Source organism: Saccharomyces cerevisiae, chromosome XVI (genome assembly GCF_000146045.2).
Source record: "Saccharomyces cerevisiae S288C chromosome XVI, complete sequence".
Taxonomy (NCBI): domain Eukaryota; kingdom Fungi; phylum Ascomycota; class Saccharomycetes; order Saccharomycetales; family Saccharomycetaceae; genus Saccharomyces; species Saccharomyces cerevisiae.
Genome location: NC_001148.4, coordinates 567,043 through 587,599, shown reverse-complemented (window position 1 = coordinate 587,599; position 20,557 = coordinate 567,043). Strand labels below are relative to the sequence as shown.

The 20,557-nt window shown below is 38.3% G+C and overlaps 9 protein-coding genes and 2 non-coding genes across 11 annotated transcripts, besides 1 other annotated feature; 7 read left to right on the top strand and 4 right to left on the bottom strand.

Annotated features, from left to right (window-relative positions):
- Window positions 1-81: 81 nt before the first annotated feature.
- Window positions 82-411, top strand: YPR014C (uncharacterized protein; the record flags this gene model as incomplete). Its single annotated transcript, NM_001348886.1, has 1 exon — window positions 82-411. The coding sequence occupies one exon, from the start codon at window positions 82-84 to the stop codon at window positions 409-411; it is 330 nt and encodes a 109-aa protein (NP_001335824.1).
- Window positions 412-2,014: 1,603 nt separating this feature from the next.
- Window positions 2,015-2,968, top strand: CMR3 (Cmr3p; the record flags this gene model as incomplete). The annotated part of the gene is made up of 1 exon (NM_001184110.1): window positions 2,015-2,968. One exon carries the CDS (start codon window positions 2,015-2,017, stop codon window positions 2,966-2,968), a length of 954 nt encoding a protein of 317 aa, NP_015338.1.
- Window positions 2,969-3,557: 589 nt separating this feature from the next.
- Window positions 3,558-4,538, top strand: MRX21 (Mrx21p; the record flags this gene model as incomplete). The annotated part of the gene is made up of 1 exon (NM_001184108.1): window positions 3,558-4,538. One exon carries the CDS (start codon window positions 3,558-3,560, stop codon window positions 4,536-4,538), a length of 981 nt encoding a protein of 326 aa, NP_015336.1.
- Window positions 4,539-4,865: 327 nt separating this feature from the next.
- Window positions 4,866-5,227, top strand: MRA1 (Mra1p; the record flags this gene model as incomplete). The annotated part of the gene is made up of 2 exons (NM_001184689.1): window positions 4,866-4,898; window positions 5,042-5,227. 2 exons carry the CDS (start codon window positions 4,866-4,868, stop codon window positions 5,225-5,227), a joined length of 219 nt encoding a protein of 72 aa, NP_001091638.1.
- Window positions 5,228-5,465: 238 nt separating this feature from the next.
- Window positions 5,466-5,538, bottom strand: YNCP0010W. The gene has a single exon. It is a non-coding gene; the product is annotated as a tRNA-Lys (tRNA).
- An 865-nt stretch (window positions 5,539-6,403) lies between these two features.
- On the top strand, window positions 6,404-10,015 carry RPA135 (DNA-directed RNA polymerase I core subunit RPA135; the record flags this gene model as incomplete). The annotated part of the gene is made up of 1 exon (NM_001184107.1): window positions 6,404-10,015. One exon carries the CDS (start codon window positions 6,404-6,406, stop codon window positions 10,013-10,015), a length of 3,612 nt encoding a protein of 1,203 aa, NP_015335.1.
- Window positions 10,016-10,241: 226 nt separating this feature from the next.
- On the bottom strand, window positions 10,242-11,048 carry SUT2 (Sut2p; the record flags this gene model as incomplete). Its single annotated transcript, NM_001184106.1, has 1 exon — window positions 10,242-11,048. The coding sequence occupies one exon, from the start codon at window positions 11,046-11,048 to the stop codon at window positions 10,242-10,244; it is 807 nt and encodes a 268-aa protein (NP_015334.1).
- Window positions 11,049-12,497: 1,449 nt separating this feature from the next.
- HAA1 (Haa1p) lies at window positions 12,498-14,582 on the bottom strand (the record flags this gene model as incomplete). The annotated part of the gene is made up of 1 exon (NM_001184105.1): window positions 12,498-14,582. The coding sequence occupies one exon, from the start codon at window positions 14,580-14,582 to the stop codon at window positions 12,498-12,500; it is 2,085 nt and encodes a 694-aa protein (NP_015333.1).
- Window positions 14,583-15,260: 678 nt separating this feature from the next.
- Window positions 15,261-15,331, bottom strand: YNCP0009W. Its single transcript has one exon. It is a non-coding gene; the product is annotated as a tRNA-Gly (tRNA).
- Window positions 15,332-15,426: 95 nt separating this feature from the next.
- Window positions 15,427-15,755: a long terminal repeat (Ty1 LTR).
- A 466-nt stretch (window positions 15,756-16,221) lies between these two features.
- REC8 (Rec8p) lies at window positions 16,222-18,264 on the top strand (the record flags this gene model as incomplete). The annotated part of the gene is made up of 1 exon (NM_001184104.1): window positions 16,222-18,264. The coding sequence occupies one exon, from the start codon at window positions 16,222-16,224 to the stop codon at window positions 18,262-18,264; it is 2,043 nt and encodes a 680-aa protein (NP_015332.1).
- Window positions 18,265-18,603: 339 nt separating this feature from the next.
- Window positions 18,604-20,331, top strand: ICL2 (methylisocitrate lyase ICL2; the record flags this gene model as incomplete). Its single annotated transcript, NM_001184103.1, has 1 exon — window positions 18,604-20,331. The coding sequence occupies one exon, from the start codon at window positions 18,604-18,606 to the stop codon at window positions 20,329-20,331; it is 1,728 nt and encodes a 575-aa protein (NP_015331.1).
- Window positions 20,332-20,557: the final 226 nt, after the last annotated feature.

Sequence of the window (20,557 nt, the reverse complement as noted above, 5' to 3'; positions counted from 1 at the left end):
TTTGTTTCCTCTACAACCCAATGAGGAGGCTAGCCAGGGCTGTCGCCCAAAAAAATAGCCAATAAAGCGGCAACTTTCTGTATGTCTTGCATTTTTTCCGCTGACTTGGGAGTAGAGTACAGCTGCGCGGAGTCGCGTATTACAAATCTTGTACTTTGCATTCTGTGCATACGTGAGGAAAAAGCAGCACCTGTTGTGAAAAAAGATAAATTTCTTTTTTTCATTTTTCTATCCTCAAAGGAAAATCTTTTCTGCGAAATTTCTAGCCGCTCTTCAGTTTCCGAAGTAAAGTCGCTGAGGGCGAAAAACAACTTTATTTGCCCACACGCTGTTATAGGCTTCCAGGGAGCAAAAGCGCAATTGGGAATAAGGTTTCCTCAATTGAATGGTTTGCTTCGCCTACAGCATTAACCAGAAGGTAATTTGATCTCTTGTATGTCCGCTAACAGATCTTGTCCATTAATTGTTTATTTTCTTCAGGTAGGCTGAGCCCACTTTGTAGTAGCTCCCTACCATTACTTTTGGCCTTGTAGTTATTGGCTTTGATTTTTTCTTTCTATGACAATCCCGTTGAGCAACCTTGCGAAGGGCTCTTTTTGAAAAAAAGGCGTGGGCAAGATCTCTGTATCCCTTTCTCGGTTTTTTCTTCCCATTCAACAGTAATTGAGTGTCGCTATTTTGACTTACCTCAGTGCCTATTATTAGCATAAGAAATGACCCACATAGTCTGAACTCTAAATAAACCCGAATTAGGAATCAAGTACATTTCATATCCGCTAGGTTTGACAATCCTCCGTAGATAACCTTAATGATACAATGGAAAGGTTATTTTTTATTATTGTCATAGAAGTTGTTACGTGAGCAATATAACACGACGTGAATAGTACGCATACATCTTGTTGTATCGGAAACTTAAAATGCTCATAGATTTTTTGCAGCTTATATTGGTTCTTGTCTCCGTAGGAAACAACGTAATGTAGCCGATAATTTTTTTTTTTTTCGCTCGTAGGCTCTTCAGTAGATACTACTACATAATCACTGTTGTACGCACCTACTATTCTTCCAGGTAACAGTACTACAAAGGGTCTGAGACTGTGCAGTAAACCGATACGCTACAAAATTTCCTTTTCAGCTTTTGCCTGTGATGCATAGCCGCAATGTCAGAGCAAATGGAAATGAAAAGGAGGGCCTTCAAGATTGAAAAAAAGCCCGATTGGAAAATCTTCCGACACGAGGTGCAGTCAAGTACTCATAAACGATACATGTGAAAATCAATCCATATACATCGCGTACGCTCCGTACCTAAAAGTATATCTGGGTTTTGCAGCAATCTTGAGAACAATCAGGTGAGAGATGCCGTTTCTCGGGGTTAAAGAATAAAATGACGGCGATCCCTCTTCTCAGGATCGGGACTATCTCATATAGGAAATATCCTTACGGGAGCATTCCACCTTGAGCTACGAGTGATTGCCATTTACGGTGGGAAATAAGGTTTTCAGTGGATACTGGTTTTGAGGGCAGATCAAGACGATCTGTTTTTTAACTTCCGCTTTAATTCTGCGTATTATTCTGTACAAGAAACTCAAACAACAACAAAAAACAAGATAAAGAATGATGCATCAGGTTCCCGACTTATGTCCCTAAAGTTTCATAAGTAAGAAACCCGCGCGAGAACGTCATTTGAACTACCTTACAGATCTGCAGGTGGCCCGGAAAGGGCAGTCGTGTGCCTTCATCATTATTGTTGTATTCTCTGTGCCTTCTTTTTTTCCTTACTTACTATTTTGCTATATATGTGACTACTACATGTTGATGTTTCAAAATACCTCTTTTATATGCCTGTCAGGGTTTGACAAGTTGAACGAAAGATACAATTGTTAGCTTTTTATTGTTCTATGGCTTCACAATAATTCCTCAAACATTAGTATACTTTTAGTTTTGAGCTTCTTAGTTATAACACAAGTTCATCACCTACCTTCGAAAAATAGCAGTAAACGCCACTAAAGTAAATTACATGAATTTTTCCCTTTCAAAGCAAAGTTCAGAAAAACAATCATCATATACAGACAAGTCAAGATCTCCTAATATAGGAATGTGTACAGTCAATTATAAATCGAACCTCCCCCTTCAAGTGTCCGCAGTTGATCAGCTGAGCACTGGTAAGGGGACTCAATTTTATGGCCACAATAGCTACAAAAATGAACGGGAATGTTATAATAGTACGAAAATAAACTTACCACCAATTTCATCCCTTTTGCCTAATTTTGAAAATAATACACCACCTAACGTAGATTCAAGGGTTCAATTCCCTCCACAGCAAGTTTATCAAAGCATGAATGTTGTACCCATTGTTAATGAGATCTACACCCCAATTTCCATGAACGCAACATCTGATCAATATCCTATCTACTATACGGAAAGTCAGCAACCAATACCACATAGCCAGTCTCCTCATTTGACCTCCTCTGCTCCCTTGATGATGCCAGTCATGGTCCCAACAGTATATAAACCATTGACACCATACGACAAAGAACCAATAACAATTGCCTCCGAACCTAACTTCACTGCAATATCAATGGCGAGTCACCCAAACGCTGCCTTAGAGCTATGCCACGATAGGCCAAAATCAGTCCCACCTGGGTATGGCGTACTTCCAACCATGCAGGAAGCCAGTAACGGCAGAACAAAAAGCGAACCTGGTGCCGTGTTGAACGGTTCAGCAACATTTTCTGATTGGAAAACTGACACCCGAATATCATCCACAAAGCTGAGAAAGCAGTGCCCAGTATGTGGAAAAATTTGTTCGAGGCCCTCAACGCTGAAGACACATTACTTAATTCATACGGGAGATACTCCTTTCAAATGTACTTGGGAGGGTTGCACAAAATCCTTCAATGTGAAAAGCAATATGCTGAGACATTTGAAAAGCCATGAAAGGAAAAGAAACAAAGTCTTAAACACTACATAGAAACAATAGGAACGGAAAGCTTTATTGCAATGGAATTTTTAGAACTCATATTCAAAGGTAAGGCAAAACTATGTATAGACTCTAATAGAATGTTTTACGGACTTTAGAAGCAAGGGAATAAAACTAATTAAGCGCAAGTCACCTTCTTTGTTAGTGTTCTTCCCAGTTTTATATAACGGGAGTGCGTCTTCAAGTTTACTTGGACGCACAAAGACGTTTTTATGTTTATGTATTATTTCGTAAATATATGAGAGGCAAAGAAGATGGATGATGATATAATATGCAAGGGAAAATGCGTAGTTGAGGTATTGGGAAAGTTCCATGTGATCACTTGATGCAAGCCGTGCATTATTTATCAGCAGATCTATTTTCACTTTTCAATTTTTTTCAGGTTGACCCTTCAATATTTTTTTACCTCTTTTTCTAGATATATTTGCAGGGTACTCTCGATGTCCGCAGTTCGTCAAAATGATTATGATTGCCAGTAAGGCCAAGTGAATTTAACAAAGGTGAGGGAAGTATACCAAGTTGCTCGTTTCCTTGTTTCATAGTATTGACTTTCAAATTTTTTAATCGTTATTTCGCTAACATGGCAGAAGTACTGACCGTCCTCGAGCAGCCGAACTCAATTAAAGATTTTCTCAAGCAGGATTCAAATATTGCGTTTCTAGCTGGTGGAGTAGCTGGCGCGGTTTCCCGAACCGTTGTTTCACCTTTTGAGAGAGTTAAAATACTGCTGCAAGTTCAAAGTTCAACCACTTCTTATAACCGAGGTATCTTTAGCTCTATACGGCAGGTTTACCATGAGGAGGGAACCAAAGGTTTATTCAGAGGAAATGGTTTGAACTGCATAAGAATTTTTCCCTATAGTGCAGTCCAGTTTGTAGTATACGAAGCTTGTAAGAAAAAGTTATTCCATGTAAATGGCAATAATGGACAAGAACAACTAACGAACACCCAAAGACTATTCAGTGGTGCATTGTGTGGTGGTTGTAGTGTGGTGGCTACTTACCCGTTGGACTTGATCAAAACAAGACTATCGATTCAGACAGCAAATTTGAGCAGTTTAAACCGCTCAAAGGCAAAAAGTATATCAAAGCCTCCGGGGATCTGGCAATTACTAAGCGAAACTTACAGACTCGAAGGCGGTCTCAGGGGATTATATAGGGGTGTATGGCCAACGAGTCTTGGTGTTGTTCCATATGTAGCACTAAACTTTGCAGTTTACGAACAATTGAGAGAATTCGGTGTCAATTCCTCCGATGCTCAGCCTTCCTGGAAAAGTAACCTCTATAAATTAACAATTGGCGCCATAAGTGGAGGGGTTGCGCAAACAATCACTTATCCCTTTGATCTGCTAAGAAGAAGATTTCAAGTTCTCGCAATGGGCGGAAATGAACTGGGATTTAGATACACGAGTGTCTGGGATGCGCTCGTGACAATCGGCAGAGCAGAAGGCGTTAGCGGTTACTACAAAGGCTTAGCTGCAAACCTTTTTAAAGTTGTTCCTTCAACTGCAGTGAGTTGGCTAGTTTACGAAGTTGTATGTGATTCTGTAAGAAATTGGTGAGCTTGAGGTGACAGGCTTGGGTCAGCGAAAACCAAGTAATGACGCGATCCCTCCGCTGAAGAACGACATCCTGTATATAGCATTAACTTGTCTATTTTTCTTTATATCGGTCTTGCAGTATGGGCCAATCATATCGTACAAAGCGGGGGATTTCCCGTACTTTATGATGAGCATGAGAACAGACTTTAAAGGCATCGCCATCTCCTCAAAAGCAACTATAACTCTTCCCATACCAGTATAAGCTAACTTTGTTTTGAGACTTATTTAATTTTGGTAGTTTCCTGAACGACTTCTGACAATACTTTAAAAAAAGAAAAATATAGAAAAATGAGACCAGCACAGTTACTGTTGAATACAGCTGTATGTTAAGGGATATTTTCTTTTTATTGTGACAAACGGATAATCATGCGTTCATTCTGACTTGATGCTTTCTAAGAAAACAATTATGTTGATTATGAATGCTAACTACAAGATTATAGAGTATTATACTAACAAAAAACTAGAAAAAAACATCTGGTGGCTACAAAATACCCGTCGAATTAACACCGTTATTTCTCGCTGTTGGTGTAGCTTTATGCTCTGGGACATACTTCACATATAAGAAATTAAGAACTGACGAGACTTTGAGATTGACAGGTAACCCAGAATTATCTAGTTTAGATGAAGTCCTTGCCAAAGATAAGGATTAAAAACCATGTTGATGATTTGTTATATTAATATCTACACTTAAAACATTTTCAATAATTGTCGGGAACAAATCGAAATATTATTTATTCTTCAAATATGACAAAACTAATGTATATTATATACATGTCAACACCACCATGACTATATGTTTAATTGATGTATAATCATTCCATTTTTACACGTGCTCTTTCTTGGCAGCGGTTAAGGGAACCTGATGATAGACCATGCAATAAAAAAGAAAGCCCTGTAGGGGGCTCGAACCCCTAACCTTATGATTAAGAGTCATACGCGCTACCGATTGCGCCAACAAGGCTCTTTTGTTGAAATAAAAAACCGAAACATCTTTATCTAACGAATATTTGGAAGGTGAACCTAACGATAAAATACTACACTATTCATATTGACTGACTGTATCAACGACGTTTAACAGCGATTATCTGCTTATCTCAATATGTGGTTAGCGATTACTTGTTCAAGTCGTTGCTTTACGTTTCTTTTGCAGTTTGATTGTTGCCTTCTCGAGGACAAATCAGTTTCAATGACGATAGAGGTTAGCAAAATTACTATATTAGTGAATTAGTAACGGAGACAAAAAGATTTGTTTAACGGCTTCTTTGTAGTCATCCTGCTGTTGTTTTTGTATGTTTAAGCTTCTTCCTCCGATTAAGTTTTGTACATTTACTTCTGTAAGTTAAAGGGCTCTTTTCTCATTATATTTCAAATGCTAAATCATGCCATGAAAACTTCAAAAAAGCATCAAATGAAGGAAGACGCTGATGACATCGAGTGATGAAATTATTCATAAATCTGCATCAGAGTGTTATATCTACAGAAGCAGACATGCTACAAGAGTTCAAAGCACTTAATGGCATTTCTAATAGATTCTCAGCGCCCTTTTGAGTCTCTGCACTACCACTTAATTATCATACCGCAGAAGCGGCCTCTCGGCCTCCCTTCATGCTATAATCGCTAATGACGGAAATTATTATTGAGATTACTCTTGCGAGTGTTTTTTTTTTTTTTTTTTTTTTTTTTTCGTATGAAAAATTTTTCAAGCGCATCTTAGAGACTCATCTCATCTCTTAATTATTCAAACTTACTTCAGCTGTCTCGTAATATTCAAGCAAGTCTTCCTCAAGAATATTGACAAATAAACGTAGAATTACGCATTTGGTGAGATGAGCAAAGTGATTAAGCCGCCTGGCCAAGCCAGAACTGCTGATTTCCGTACCTTAGAACGTGAATCTAGGTTCATCAATCCACCTAAGGATAAATCAGCATTTCCACTATTACAGGAAGCTGTTCAACCTCATATTGGGTCTTTTAACGCATTAACAGAAGGTCCGGATGGAGGTTTGTTAAATCTTGGTGTTAAAGACATCGGTGAAAAAGTTATATTTGATGGAAAACCACTCAATTCTGAAGACGAAATATCCAACAGCGGATACCTCGGGAATAAGCTTTCTGTTAGTGTGGAACAAGTGTCTATTGCGAAGCCAATGTCTAACGATGGTGTTTCTTCTGCAGTAGAGAGAAAAGTTTACCCAAGTGAGTCAAGACAAAGGCTTACTTCTTACAGAGGTAAATTACTTTTAAAGTTGAAGTGGTCCGTGAACAATGGCGAGGAGAACTTATTTGAAGTAAGAGATTGTGGTGGTCTACCAGTTATGCTACAGAGTAACAGATGTCACTTGAACAAGATGTCACCATATGAACTGGTACAACACAAGGAAGAATCCGATGAAATAGGTGGTTATTTCATTGTTAACGGTATAGAAAAGCTTATTAGAATGCTGATTGTGCAACGTAGAAATCATCCTATGGCTATCATCAGACCTTCCTTCGCTAACAGGGGTGCATCCTATTCTCATTACGGTATTCAAATTAGATCTGTCAGGCCGGATCAAACTTCCCAAACTAATGTTTTGCATTACTTAAATGACGGTCAAGTTACATTTAGATTTTCTTGGAGAAAAAATGAATATTTAGTTCCTGTTGTTATGATTTTAAAAGCCTTGTGTCATACCAGCGATAGGGAAATTTTTGATGGTATTATTGGTAATGACGTTAAGGATTCCTTTTTGACCGATCGTTTAGAATTACTGTTACGTGGTTTTAAGAAAAGATATCCTCATTTACAAAATCGCACACAAGTCTTGCAATATTTAGGAGACAAATTTCGTGTTGTCTTTCAAGCTTCCCCTGATCAATCTGATTTAGAAGTCGGACAAGAAGTCCTTGATCGCATCGTTCTCGTGCATTTGGGTAAGGATGGCAGCCAGGATAAATTCAGAATGTTATTGTTCATGATCAGAAAGTTGTATTCCTTGGTTGCAGGCGAATGTTCTCCAGATAACCCAGATGCTACGCAACATCAAGAAGTTCTTTTGGGTGGTTTCTTATATGGTATGATCCTAAAAGAAAAGATTGATGAGTACTTACAGAATATTATTGCTCAAGTCAGGATGGATATTAACCGTGGTATGGCCATTAATTTCAAAGACAAAAGGTACATGTCAAGAGTTTTAATGAGGGTTAATGAAAACATTGGTTCCAAAATGCAATACTTTTTATCAACTGGTAACCTGGTGTCCCAGTCTGGGTTAGATTTACAACAAGTTTCTGGTTATACTGTGGTTGCAGAAAAAATTAACTTCTACCGTTTTATCTCTCATTTTAGAATGGTTCATAGAGGCTCCTTTTTTGCGCAATTGAAAACTACCACAGTCAGAAAGTTGCTACCTGAGTCGTGGGGATTCCTGTGCCCTGTTCATACACCAGATGGTTCTCCTTGTGGTTTATTAAACCATTTTGCGCACAAGTGTCGTATATCAACTCAGCAATCTGACGTCTCAAGAATTCCTTCTATATTATACTCACTTGGTGTTGCTCCGGCATCTCACACCTTTGCTGCTGGTCCTTCTCTGTGTTGTGTTCAAATTGATGGTAAAATTATTGGCTGGGTCTCTCATGAACAAGGTAAGATCATTGCGGATACATTGAGATATTGGAAAGTTGAAGGCAAGACGCCTGGGTTACCGATTGATCTAGAAATTGGATATGTTCCTCCCTCAACTCGTGGTCAATATCCAGGTCTCTACCTATTTGGTGGTCATTCTAGGATGCTGCGTCCTGTTCGTTACCTGCCTTTGGATAAAGAAGACATTGTTGGACCTTTTGAGCAAGTGTACATGAACATTGCTGTCACTCCTCAAGAAATTCAAAATAACGTTCATACACACGTAGAATTTACGCCCACAAATATTCTTTCTATTTTGGCTAATTTGACTCCATTTTCTGATTTCAACCAGTCTCCAAGAAACATGTATCAATGTCAGATGGGTAAACAAACAATGGGTACTCCGGGTGTAGCTTTGTGCCATCGTTCCGACAATAAGCTGTATAGGTTGCAAACAGGTCAAACGCCTATCGTAAAAGCTAATTTATATGATGATTATGGCATGGATAACTTTCCAAACGGGTTTAATGCTGTTGTTGCGGTCATCTCGTATACTGGTTATGATATGGATGATGCAATGATTATAAACAAATCAGCAGATGAAAGAGGTTTCGGTTATGGTACTATGTATAAGACTGAGAAAGTGGATTTAGCACTTAACAGAAACCGTGGTGACCCAATTACACAGCATTTTGGTTTCGGGAATGACGAATGGCCAAAGGAGTGGCTTGAGAAATTAGACGAGGATGGTTTGCCATACATTGGCACTTATGTTGAAGAGGGTGATCCAATCTGCGCATACTTTGACGATACTTTAAATAAGACCAAAATCAAGACATATCACTCCTCTGAACCAGCATATATCGAAGAGGTAAATTTAATCGGTGATGAATCCAATAAGTTCCAAGAACTACAAACTGTTAGCATAAAATATCGTATTAGAAGAACGCCTCAAATTGGTGATAAATTTTCTTCTAGACACGGTCAAAAAGGTGTTTGTTCAAGAAAATGGCCAACCATTGATATGCCTTTTAGCGAAACAGGTATCCAACCAGACATCATCATTAACCCTCATGCTTTCCCTTCGCGTATGACCATTGGTATGTTCGTCGAATCTTTAGCAGGTAAAGCGGGGGCATTGCATGGTATTGCACAGGACTCTACACCTTGGATCTTTAACGAGGACGATACCCCAGCCGATTACTTTGGTGAGCAACTAGCGAAGGCGGGTTACAACTACCATGGTAATGAGCCAATGTACTCAGGTGCTACTGGTGAAGAATTAAGGGCAGATATTTATGTTGGTGTTGTCTACTACCAAAGATTACGTCATATGGTCAATGACAAGTTCCAAGTTCGTTCCACTGGTCCTGTGAATAGTTTGACTATGCAGCCTGTCAAAGGTAGAAAGAGACATGGTGGTATTCGTGTCGGTGAAATGGAAAGAGATGCTTTGATTGGGCATGGTACATCTTTTCTATTACAAGATCGTCTGCTAAATTCATCAGACTACACACAGGCATCCGTATGTCGCGAGTGTGGTTCTATTTTGACCACGCAACAGAGTGTGCCAAGAATTGGTTCGATTTCCACCGTTTGTTGCCGTCGTTGTTCCATGAGATTCGAAGATGCAAAGAAGCTATTGACTAAATCAGAAGATGGAGAGAAAATTTTTATTGACGACTCTCAAATTTGGGAAGATGGACAAGGTAACAAATTTGTTGGTGGTAATGAAACAACTACGGTGGCCATACCATTTGTGTTGAAGTACTTGGACTCTGAGCTATCCGCAATGGGTATAAGATTGCGTTATAATGTAGAGCCCAAATAGAGAAATACCCTTCTTTCCAAATTGATATAGAATGGTAAATGAAGGCTTGGTCAATTGTATCATATAGAGGTTTTTTATTGAATTACTTATACAAGAGCGCCCCGCAATAGAATATATATGTATGAGTAAACAAATTTATATCTTGCAGAAAAATATCTAACTTATTATTGGTGCGTTTTATTAATATTCCTATATTTTACATAGGAGGAAATTACATGCATGAAACCTAAAGGGTTTGGAAGCCAGCGGCAACATAATCATCGACAGTCATCTCGAAGATACTTTTGTCTTTAAGTTTACTATTTATCTTGGGAAATACGTTCATATCAGATTTTGTAAATCCTCTCGAAAAAAGACACTTTCCATTTTTTTGGTTTCTTCTACTGCAAGAGGTGCAGGCTTTGAAAAGGACTATTTTATCAAGGTGTTTTATGACTTCATATGTGCCCATCACGTCAGGCAGTTTCCTGAAAAACTTCATTCGAAACTGGTTTATGTCGTCTTGGGAAAGTGTATAATGCAAATTTGAAGAAATTGATGAAATTAGGTTCCTATCCTGTAAAAAGATAATGATTGTTGCATTGCATTTTATTTTCTTTATCCTACAAGAGTCACAACTTGGGCCGTCCCTCTGACGTTTTCTTTTGAGTCTGTTCGTTGCTATAGATGAAACAACCGCTGAATCGGTTGTTTCGCCGGAAGAAACAGTTTTATAGTATTCAGTGTACTCTGTTGGGCAACCAAGCTTGGGAAGCTTAGTCTTTTCGGATTCTTTTTGCCAATTACTATAACTGTGGTCTGCACATTGAATCGAAGAAACTGGCATAGATCCTTGCCCTGCCTGAATGTTTAAACGCTTTGGCAGTAAAGAGCAATCAGAAAACCCGAATGGTTGATATCTGCCATTGCTTGAAATTTGTCCTTTTAGCAATGAATCGTCACAGGTGTAACTGTTCAGTGCAGGCAGCAAAAGTGCAGGAAGAGATTCATCTTTGTTGGTAATTACATCACAAGTTCGATTGTTCGGCTTCATATCTGACGATTGATCCAAACAAACCAATAGCTTGGTGAGCGTCAGTTTGCCCTCTTCTTTGTTAAAAATTATCCAAGTGCGTTTTCTTTCTTATGGTCTATATGATAGAACTAATTCTTCATTCAAGAAAGTTTTTGTTGTACGTAATATAGAAGGACAACTACAGCCAGTCGAAGGAAAAAAAATTCCAAAAAAAATGCTAACCTTTAGCAAGAAAATTTCTTTTGTCAAACCTCCATTTAACCTTTGGTGGTTGATAAACATGAAATGGGCAATTTCACGAAAAGCTAAACTTTGTTTTCGTCTCCGCCTAGATGACTCTACCTTCAGGAGTAATATTTACACTATTTCTTCGCAGGCATTCGTTTATCGGCTTGGCAGGTCTAGATTTTTCTCTCCAATAAATTCTTTCCAAACATGTAAAGAAGATTTAGAATAAGAAATTTTAAAATTTAACGAAAGAATATATGAGCTAGCGGCGAAAACCCGCCGAGGTTTTGCCGTACATACCGTACATGTCTCCTTTCCATTATCAGCATCCAATTTTTATCTTACAGTAGGATGTTCATATTAAAGGAAAATGTATTTAAGCCCTTTCTTCCGTTTTCTCTTTTCCATTCTCCCGGCAAGTAAAAGTGGGTATCTTATCTCTTTCACTCGACTAGTGTAAGAAACGTAATACAGATTTTGTTGCTCGAAGAGCAAGAAGTGAGCAGTATAGTACACGTCAATGGAAGCAGTTTAGAATGGGGAGCGGTTAAAGCCCGAGACTCCCCAGGTAGATTGCACAGAGGACGCGCAAGTTCTTTTAAAATCTTGCCTGCAGAAAAAGAAATTATATTTATTTTCTTTTCTTTTGCCTACTTTTGATAAGTGAAGAGATAAGGTATGGAGCCCCGTAGTTTAAACCTAGATTTGTCATTGAGTGCAAATACCTCATCTCTGCGTGTTCGGACTTGCCTTCCTAGTTTATGTAATTATTTAAAAGAATCGGGAGTTACATCATAATGATTTATAGGGTTTCTTATTGCTATATTTACACAACAAACTACGCAAGGAATGCGGAAGGAAAACGATACTATTTCATTAGAAAAACGCACCTAGAAAGGTTGAGAATGCGCTACTAAAAATTCTGAAGATTATTGTTTGCCTAATAATGGTCTTACTCTCTGATACCTTATATTGTCAGAATACTATTAAGTAAAAGTGAGATGGGGAGGCCATTCACATTCCTGTTCTTGTGTGTGGGTGCTTCAGGCAAAGAAAAAGAAGGCGCAGTGCATATTTCTGCAGTGATTCAAATGGTGAACAGTAATATTGATTATGAAAATGTATAAGCAATCATAATGCCGATGATATTATTAGGTGTATAAAAGTGTATATATATATATATATGTGGGAGGAGGAAAACTACAGTTACAGAGAAGCAAGAGACGAAAAGCAAATTTATCATAACGAAGACATGAAATTATCCAAATCCGCAAATCCTTGATCGGTCAGTAATTGACTTGGTGGTGACGCTGTTTGAATACTACTCATTGGAGAGGTATCTGGAAGGTCATTCCTTCCGGAAGGCGTAGAGATCATGCTATTTCCTTGGATTATGAAATTACTACTAGATGAATTTTCCCTTATGGCATCCGGTCTATTCATACTTTTTAATGGTGGGGAGAACATTTGGTTCATCTCGTCTGGTACATTTTCCAATTGTGACAGATCGTGTATGTTATTTAGCGGATTTCTTTCTTCCTTCTTAGTGTGAATGTTCTTGTCTTGGCGACTTCCAGTTTTAGGCATTCTCGGAGAGTTTATTGACTGAGGAACTGAATGAATAGAACTTTGCTCAGCTAGGTTTGAAGGGTCCATCATCATATTTGCTATCGATGATGGCTGAGAGTTTAGTGATGTTAAACTCAGTTGATCGTCGAGATTGCTTGCTACGGCATTGTTCAATGCACCGGGAGATGTCGCTACGGTTGTTGGTGCCATAGGTGGATACCTATGGTTTACGTCAATGCTAGAAGATCTAGGTTTTCGAGTGAAAGGTCTGTCAGTAATGTAATTGGATGATGGCGATCTTTCCGTTTCTCTTTCTTTTTCGGGAATATCCATAAAACTCGGTGTCAAAGATAGCACTTCAACTCCCTTTCCGATGTCATTACTATGTGAATTTCCAAAAGTATTCTTCAAATACTCGTTTGCCGGATGATGAATAAATGATCTACTTCTGGAAGTTAATTGATGACGAAGTTGAGGATTTTTCGAATAGTTTTCTTGTTTGACAGAGTTTTCTTGCGAACCAATTTTTTCTTGCAATAATAAGTTTGCACGGGAAAGCGTTGAAATCGACGATGAATCTGTAAACATGTCAAATAGTCCATTTCCTTGATGTTCTTGTCTAGAAGAGTTGTTATTGTTCTTGTCGTTGCCATTACTGTTGATATTATTATTATTGCTATTGTTCATACCGTTTCCATTCATACTATTAGTCTTACTATAACTTTTGCTATTAATTCTATTACAGTTGTCGTTAATGTCGAACTTACTTTCACCAGTTGCAGCGGTTGCGGTTGTACTGAAATTTCTCTCAATACTTTCATCAAATGGCCAATCGTAGACCAAAGAGCTTTTATCAGTAACTCTTCCAACCCCATCAATGTCAGAAGGAATATATTCTTCTAGCGGAACGCTAACTTCGCCCACACGAGAGTTTGATATCGGCGATATTCGTTTTGAATGGCCTAATAGGTCAAGACCCACAGAGTTGTTTTTATCCATCATGTTAAGACGTGAATCAGCTTTCGCTGGCAAGCTTACCGAACTATCTTGCCAGTTATTGCCTGATTTTGAATGCTGATGATTACTGTGATTTTGGTTGGTTTCATTGATATTTCCCGTGAGAAAATTAAATGACATTGAAGATAACGGCGGGCTTTGTGGTATACTGAAATTTTGATCTAACGATTGCGAGGATTGTAAGGATGAAATGGAGGCCAATGAAGGGACATGATGGTAATCTTTTGAAATTTTACCAACACCCGGCTCACTGTCTAAAAATGTGCTCGTCAGTATGCTAGAGGTATCTGATAGTGCTCCGTGGCCGGATAACATATTGCTGTCAAGTGAAGTAGAAGACAATACCCTTTCAAACATTGGTTGAGAACGAGAAATGGATCTTCCTTTCTTTTGAGAACTTGAAGGGGACTTTCTTAGATGTCTCTTTTGAGCATGATATTTGCAAACCTCATCAGTCCCGCAGGTACACTGTTTTCTTTGTTTTTCTTTGGCTTTAGCTCTTGCTTCTTCTTTGGCTTTCTGTGCCAGTTTTTTCTTCTCTAGCCGGCCACACGTGCAAACACCTTCAGGATTTGCATTCTTGTTTTTTCGAAGTTGTTTACAATAGTCGCATGTAGTGGAAGGTCTACCTTTGGGTTTGATCATCATAAGCGGTTGATCTGTATGATTGCATGTTGTTACTCTATGGCCTCTTATGCACCTCTCACAGGCATACTTTATGCCATTTATCAAGACCATTATTTTTTAGGTTTTTTTTTTCTATACTTTTGTTTCCTTTTTCTTGTCAAATATGGTAGAGTGACAACAGAGAACTCTTTTCCTATGATAAAAAACCACGGGGTCTTATTTTGCTTGATTACGGTTTTTGTTTAATATTACAACCCTCTTTTCCTTGGAAAAGCTTCCCTGCCACGTTTTGTCTTGGCTCTTTTATTATAACTGATAAAGAGAACGGAAAGGACTTATAAAACGTGAACTTTCTAGTTTTCAATCAAGTGCTGGTGCTGTTATCCCTTTTTTTTTTCTTATAAAGTGGAAATGCACGACTCTGTATTACTAAGACCAATTAGCAGGTAAATAAAAAATGTGCAGCAAAAGGATATTTAGAAATCTGTAGCCCTCTCTTGTTTCTTTTCTCTTTTTCTTATTTTTTTTCTTTACTGAATTTTTTTCTCCCTTTTCTTTTTCCTGCCCCAATGTGACTATTGAAATCATGTCCAATAAAGGAAATAAAATTACCTCTTTCCCACAACCGGCACCACCAATTGACCTCCCGACTGTCTGAATGCGTAAAAAAGTAAAGAGCCTGCTATGCTCCACATGTTAAAGGGAAAAGAAAGGGGAAATGGGAAGAAAAATTATTCGCAAATTACCGGAAGCGTTAACGTTACGCCCTTCAGGGCGAGGGGGAAAAATTGCGCAAGCCCGGAATCGAACCGGGGGCCCAACGATGGCAACGTTGGATTTTACCACTAAACCACTTGCGCGAAGTATTGTGTGGGAGTAACATGTCACCCTGCTACTAAATAGATGTGGTTATACAGCCAAAAAATCATAATATTGTCTTATTTTTACAATTGAGTGTTGGAATGAAAACTCTAAAGTATCATCTGTTTAGTAGTATTCATGTTACTAGTACTTTATCACATTGGGTGTAAAAAGATCACATAAAGATTGAAAAACAGTCATCAGGTGTAATAGAAGCTAATTGCAAGGATTGATAATTTAGTAGGATGATGAATGACAGTCACATAAGATGAAAAGGATAACAATAATGCCATTATATCGAGAATATCGATCTCTTCGTGGGTTCTTCTCATAGAGAAATTCTAGTATATTCTAAATACGTAATATTATAGCCTTTAACAACTATAAAACTCCAACAATTATCAACTATTTCGCACATTTTTCGATATTATACATTACCAATCCTTCCTTTTTGACTTCCGTTGAATTTGATTACTGTCCCTCAATTTTTATATCATCTTCTTACACCGCATGTGATAATGTACTAGTAACGTGAATACTAGTCCATAAATAATACTTGACTCTTACTTCAAGAATAACATACGGCAATTCATTGTGTTCCTTTGGTAGATATGAAAGTAGGTATAAAACTTATTTTATCGTAACGTTTTTCTTTCTTCTTTCACGTGTTCTTTTTGTCTCGTTTTAGCAGGAGAACTTGACTTCGGCGGCAAACCAATATATCAGATTGATTAAGATTACGCGTTTTTACACTATAAAGGGAAGGGCATGGTATAAAGGAAGCAGTGTATCCGGACTTAATATTTTATAGTTGTTCTATAATTTCTTTTTAGCCTCAGCAACTCTAAAGCATTTGCTATATATAGATTAATATTACAAATATTCTGCAATGGCACCTCTTTCGTTGAACTTTAAAGATGACAAGAAATATAAGGGCCTCACAACAGTGTGGTTGCTTTCTGCGTTGGGAAATTCCATTGTAAAGGAAAGTAACAATTATTATTCAAACAAAAGCAACTCCACTGGAAACATATCTTCATCCACCGTTAAGAAAAAAGACATCGTAAATATTTCCATACCAAAAACATGTGATGAAATTCAAAATTTCGAAAATGATTTTTCTCTTAGATACATTTCTAATCTTTTATATGGAGTGACAATTTGCTATAATAAAAAAACCGAGTATGTGTTGAATGACCTAAATCACCTGCTTGTGCAGTTACAAAAAAATGATGTATACGCTTTTAAGGCCAAAAATAAGTCTACGAGGATTAATGGATTGAATAGTAATAACAGTATTATAGGAAACAAAAACAATAATTACACCTGGGAAGAATGCGTTTTTTTCGATGACGATCCCTTATATGATATTACTAAAGTTCCCGCACTGGAGTTTCTTAACACTACTCTCCAAGATAATGTATCTTTTATTGAGGAAGCTAAATCAATAAGGAGACAAGACTACATCAATGAGTTAAGTAATTCTAACAGGTTCGAGCTTCATGGGGACATGACTAACTCAGACGCGCAAAGTAATCTAGGATCTAACGTTAGAAATTCTTTTCCGCTGGATGAAATTCCCGTTGATGTGGACTTTAACCTGGACTTAGATGATATAGTGAGCCATCAGGGGACACCTTTAGGCTCTCACTCAAGTTCACAGAAGGATGGAAACGATTTCAAGTTTAATTATCAAGGAGATGAATTGGTGTTGAATTTTGAGAACGATAATGAAAATAACAGTAATGGAGGAGAAGATACATCAGTTGAAAATGAAGGGCCGGTAGCCAATCTCAAAGACTACGAATTGGGGTTAGAAGCGCAGGCTTCTGAAGAAGAAAACGATCTTCAACAGAAACTTAACACCAGAATGCAAAGAGGACATCGCGCCGATGTAGGTGGGCAATTTTCTAAGGTACAATTTGATGCCAAAACGAGTTATCCAAATGAAGTTCTCAAATTCAACCATGGAAATTACAGTCACTTAATGGAAAAAAACAGGATTAGAAAACTAACCGGCCAAAATTTTCTCACCTCTAACATAAGTAGTTTGGTAAGGTCATGTGGTGAGGAAGAATTTTTTTCAACAAATTGGTTAAGTATATTTAACGACTTTTCCAATATAAAGACTAGCGAATGGGACTTATATCCCCAAGGTTTTAGTTCAGTTGAAAGAGGGAGAAAAAGAGCACATTCTTTAGTATCAACCCAAAGCTCAAGTAGTACCAGAAGTCACGAATATGGTAGGAAAAGTTTTCGCAATAATAAGAACGATAATTATTCTTCCGATATGGAAAATGATAATTTACTTTTAAACCTTGAACAAATTAATGAGGATTTGGAAGATGGGCACTATATTGAAGAAAACTCTCAAGGTAACATCCTAGATTTTAATTTGAATCTACCTCCTTCAAGTTTTGGAAGAAGTCATACCAGAAACTCAACCAGGTCTAGTGGTTTCAATGAAGATATAGTTGGTGCTCTCAGAAGGAGAGTCGGGCCATCTGAACAGAATTTTGCCGAGGAAGACGATTCCAGCAACAGTTGTTTTTCTGATGGCTCTCAGCAAAATTTGCAGCAGGACAAAACAAATTTTCAAGACGTCATTCTGGATTATCAAACTAAAAAATTCTACGATTACATCAAAGAAAGATCAATTGTTGTCGGAAGAACAACGCGCTCCAATCCGCCTTTCAAGAGAAAGATGCTGTTGGTTGACATCATCCCAAGCCGCATGGGCGAAGCTCAAACGGGAGCTAACTTTGATGATGTAGAAAGAGGTGTCAGCAGACAGATAGCCGCCAGTGCCTTCCTATCCTTACTGAATTTGGCTACGAAAGGGATGGTCAAGTTGAACGAATATCCTGTTGCAGATGCGGTAACTAAAGATCTTAAACTGAGAAGAGAGGACGAAATAATTGTATATGCCTGAATTTTTATTTTCTCCTTCCATATGAGCGACAGCGGTTACTAGCCGCTGTCCTCAGGTTAATGATCCAAGTCCGAGATCCGGGCCGAATATGCTTGCGGGGAAAGAAATAAAAGTGCATTGGAGAAGAAAAGGATATGCTCTTCAATTAGAAGCGCCGAAACACTAACATCATGCTAGCGATATCATACGTACACTATATAATGTAAAAAATGGGCTTAAGAATAACTCTCTTATTTCTTAACTTTTGTTGCGGTTGAAGAGCTTATAAAAGTACTAGTGGCCTAAAGAAGCTACAGCGCCGATAATAATATCGATTTCGACTTTTCTAGTATTTCGCCGATGATTACAATGATTAACAACAAAACTTTCAATAGAAAAACTACGGGAACACTGAAGAAGCTGGTTTTGTCATCAGACAAGTCACTGCGAAGATCTTTCAACGGGGCAAGCAGTACTAAAGACTTCGTGTTCTCGGAATCAAGTAAAGTAGAAGAATGGTGGGAATCAGCCAGATTTAAGAATATCAGTCGTCCATACTCAGCTACGGATGTTGTAAAGCATCGGGGCAGCCTTCCTGCTAATACTTCAATTTATCCTTCATCTTATCAAGCTCGAAAGCTGTTCAACTTACTAGAAGAGAATTTCAAGAATGGTACTCCACTTCACACGTTGGGAGTTATCGATCCTGTACAAATGAGTCAGTTGGCCCGTTGCAGAAATATCAAAGTTGCTTACATATCTGGTTGGGCTTGTTCTTCCACATTAGTTGGATCTACAAATGAAGTATCGCCGGATTTTGGCGATTATCCATACGATACTGTGCCGAATCAAGTGGAGAGAATATTCAAGGCGCAGCAATTGCACGATCGAAAGGCTTTCTTGGAGGCCTCCATCAAAGGTTCTACTCCTGTTGATTATTTAAAACCAATTATCGCGGACGCAGACATGGGTCACGGTGGCCCAACGACTGTAATGAAAGTTGCTAAGTTGTTTGCGGAGAAAGGGGCTGCTGGTATTCATCTTGAAGATCAGATGGTGGGAGGCAAAAGGTGTGGCCATCTAAGTGGGGCTGTTTTGGTGCCCACAGCAACACATCTTATGAGATTGATTTCCACCAGGTTTCAATGGGATATCATGGGGACAGAAAATTTGGTTATTGCAAGAACAGATTCCTGTAATGGTAAGCTGTTGAGTTCAAGCAGTGATCCGAGAGACCACGAATTCATTAGGGGTATAATAAGAGATAACGTGGTGCCTTGGAGCGAAAAATTGATTGAGATGGAGGACAAAAAAATTCCCAACTCCGCCATTGCTGACATGGAAAAAGAATGGTACCATGAAAATGAGCTGTTTACATTTGAAGAGGCCTTAGAAAAGCAGTTTACGGCAAGCGAGTTTGAAAGCTATAAAGAAAAGAAGGAAGACCTTATGGTAAACAAGCTGGGTAGAGCATACCTAAGCTTAAGAGAAATGAAACTTTTAGCTCAAGAAGTGACACCACTAAAGAAAATTATATTTGACTGGGATGCTCCGAGGACCAAAGAGGGATATTACATGTTTAACGGTTGTATTGAAGCAGCTATTAGAAGATCTTTGGTGTTTGCCCCATATTCTGATATGATTTGGCTGGAAACGAAAACTCCTGACCTGGAGCAGGCACGCTCATTTTCAAGAAAAATTCATAAACAACTTCCAGCTACCAAGCTAGTATATAACTTATCTCCTAGTTTCAATTGGAGCGCTCACGGCTTTGATGATAAGGCATTAAAATCCTTCGTATGGGACTTGGCAAAAGAAGGCTTCACGTTGCAACTGGTTTCCCTTGCCGGTCTGCATTCAGATGGAGTATCATTCTGGGAATTAGCCAATAGCTTCCAAAGTGACGGAATGAAAGCATACGTCGAAAAAGTGCAAAAACGGGAAAAGGAGACTAATTGTGATATCATGACACACCAGCTATGGTCTGGTGCAGAATATGTTGATTCCTTAATGAAAGTTGTCCAAAACGGTGCTTCATCCCAAACTTTAAGTACATCTGGTGAGAGCTTTACCGAAACGCAATTTTGAATACGCTTCAAGAAGATAAAAGTATAAATAATACATATTGCCAGCAACTTAGTCACATATCTCTTTTATCTCTATTTATCCTCTTTTTATTAATTTATGACCACGATCACTATATTTAGTTCGAAAGTTAGTGTTTGTTTTGCCAAGATATCCTCGCAGAAACAGTTTTACTTAAAGTTTCAGGTGTTGCGTGGAATGCCCCTGCTAAGCTGTCGTGTCGCGCTCT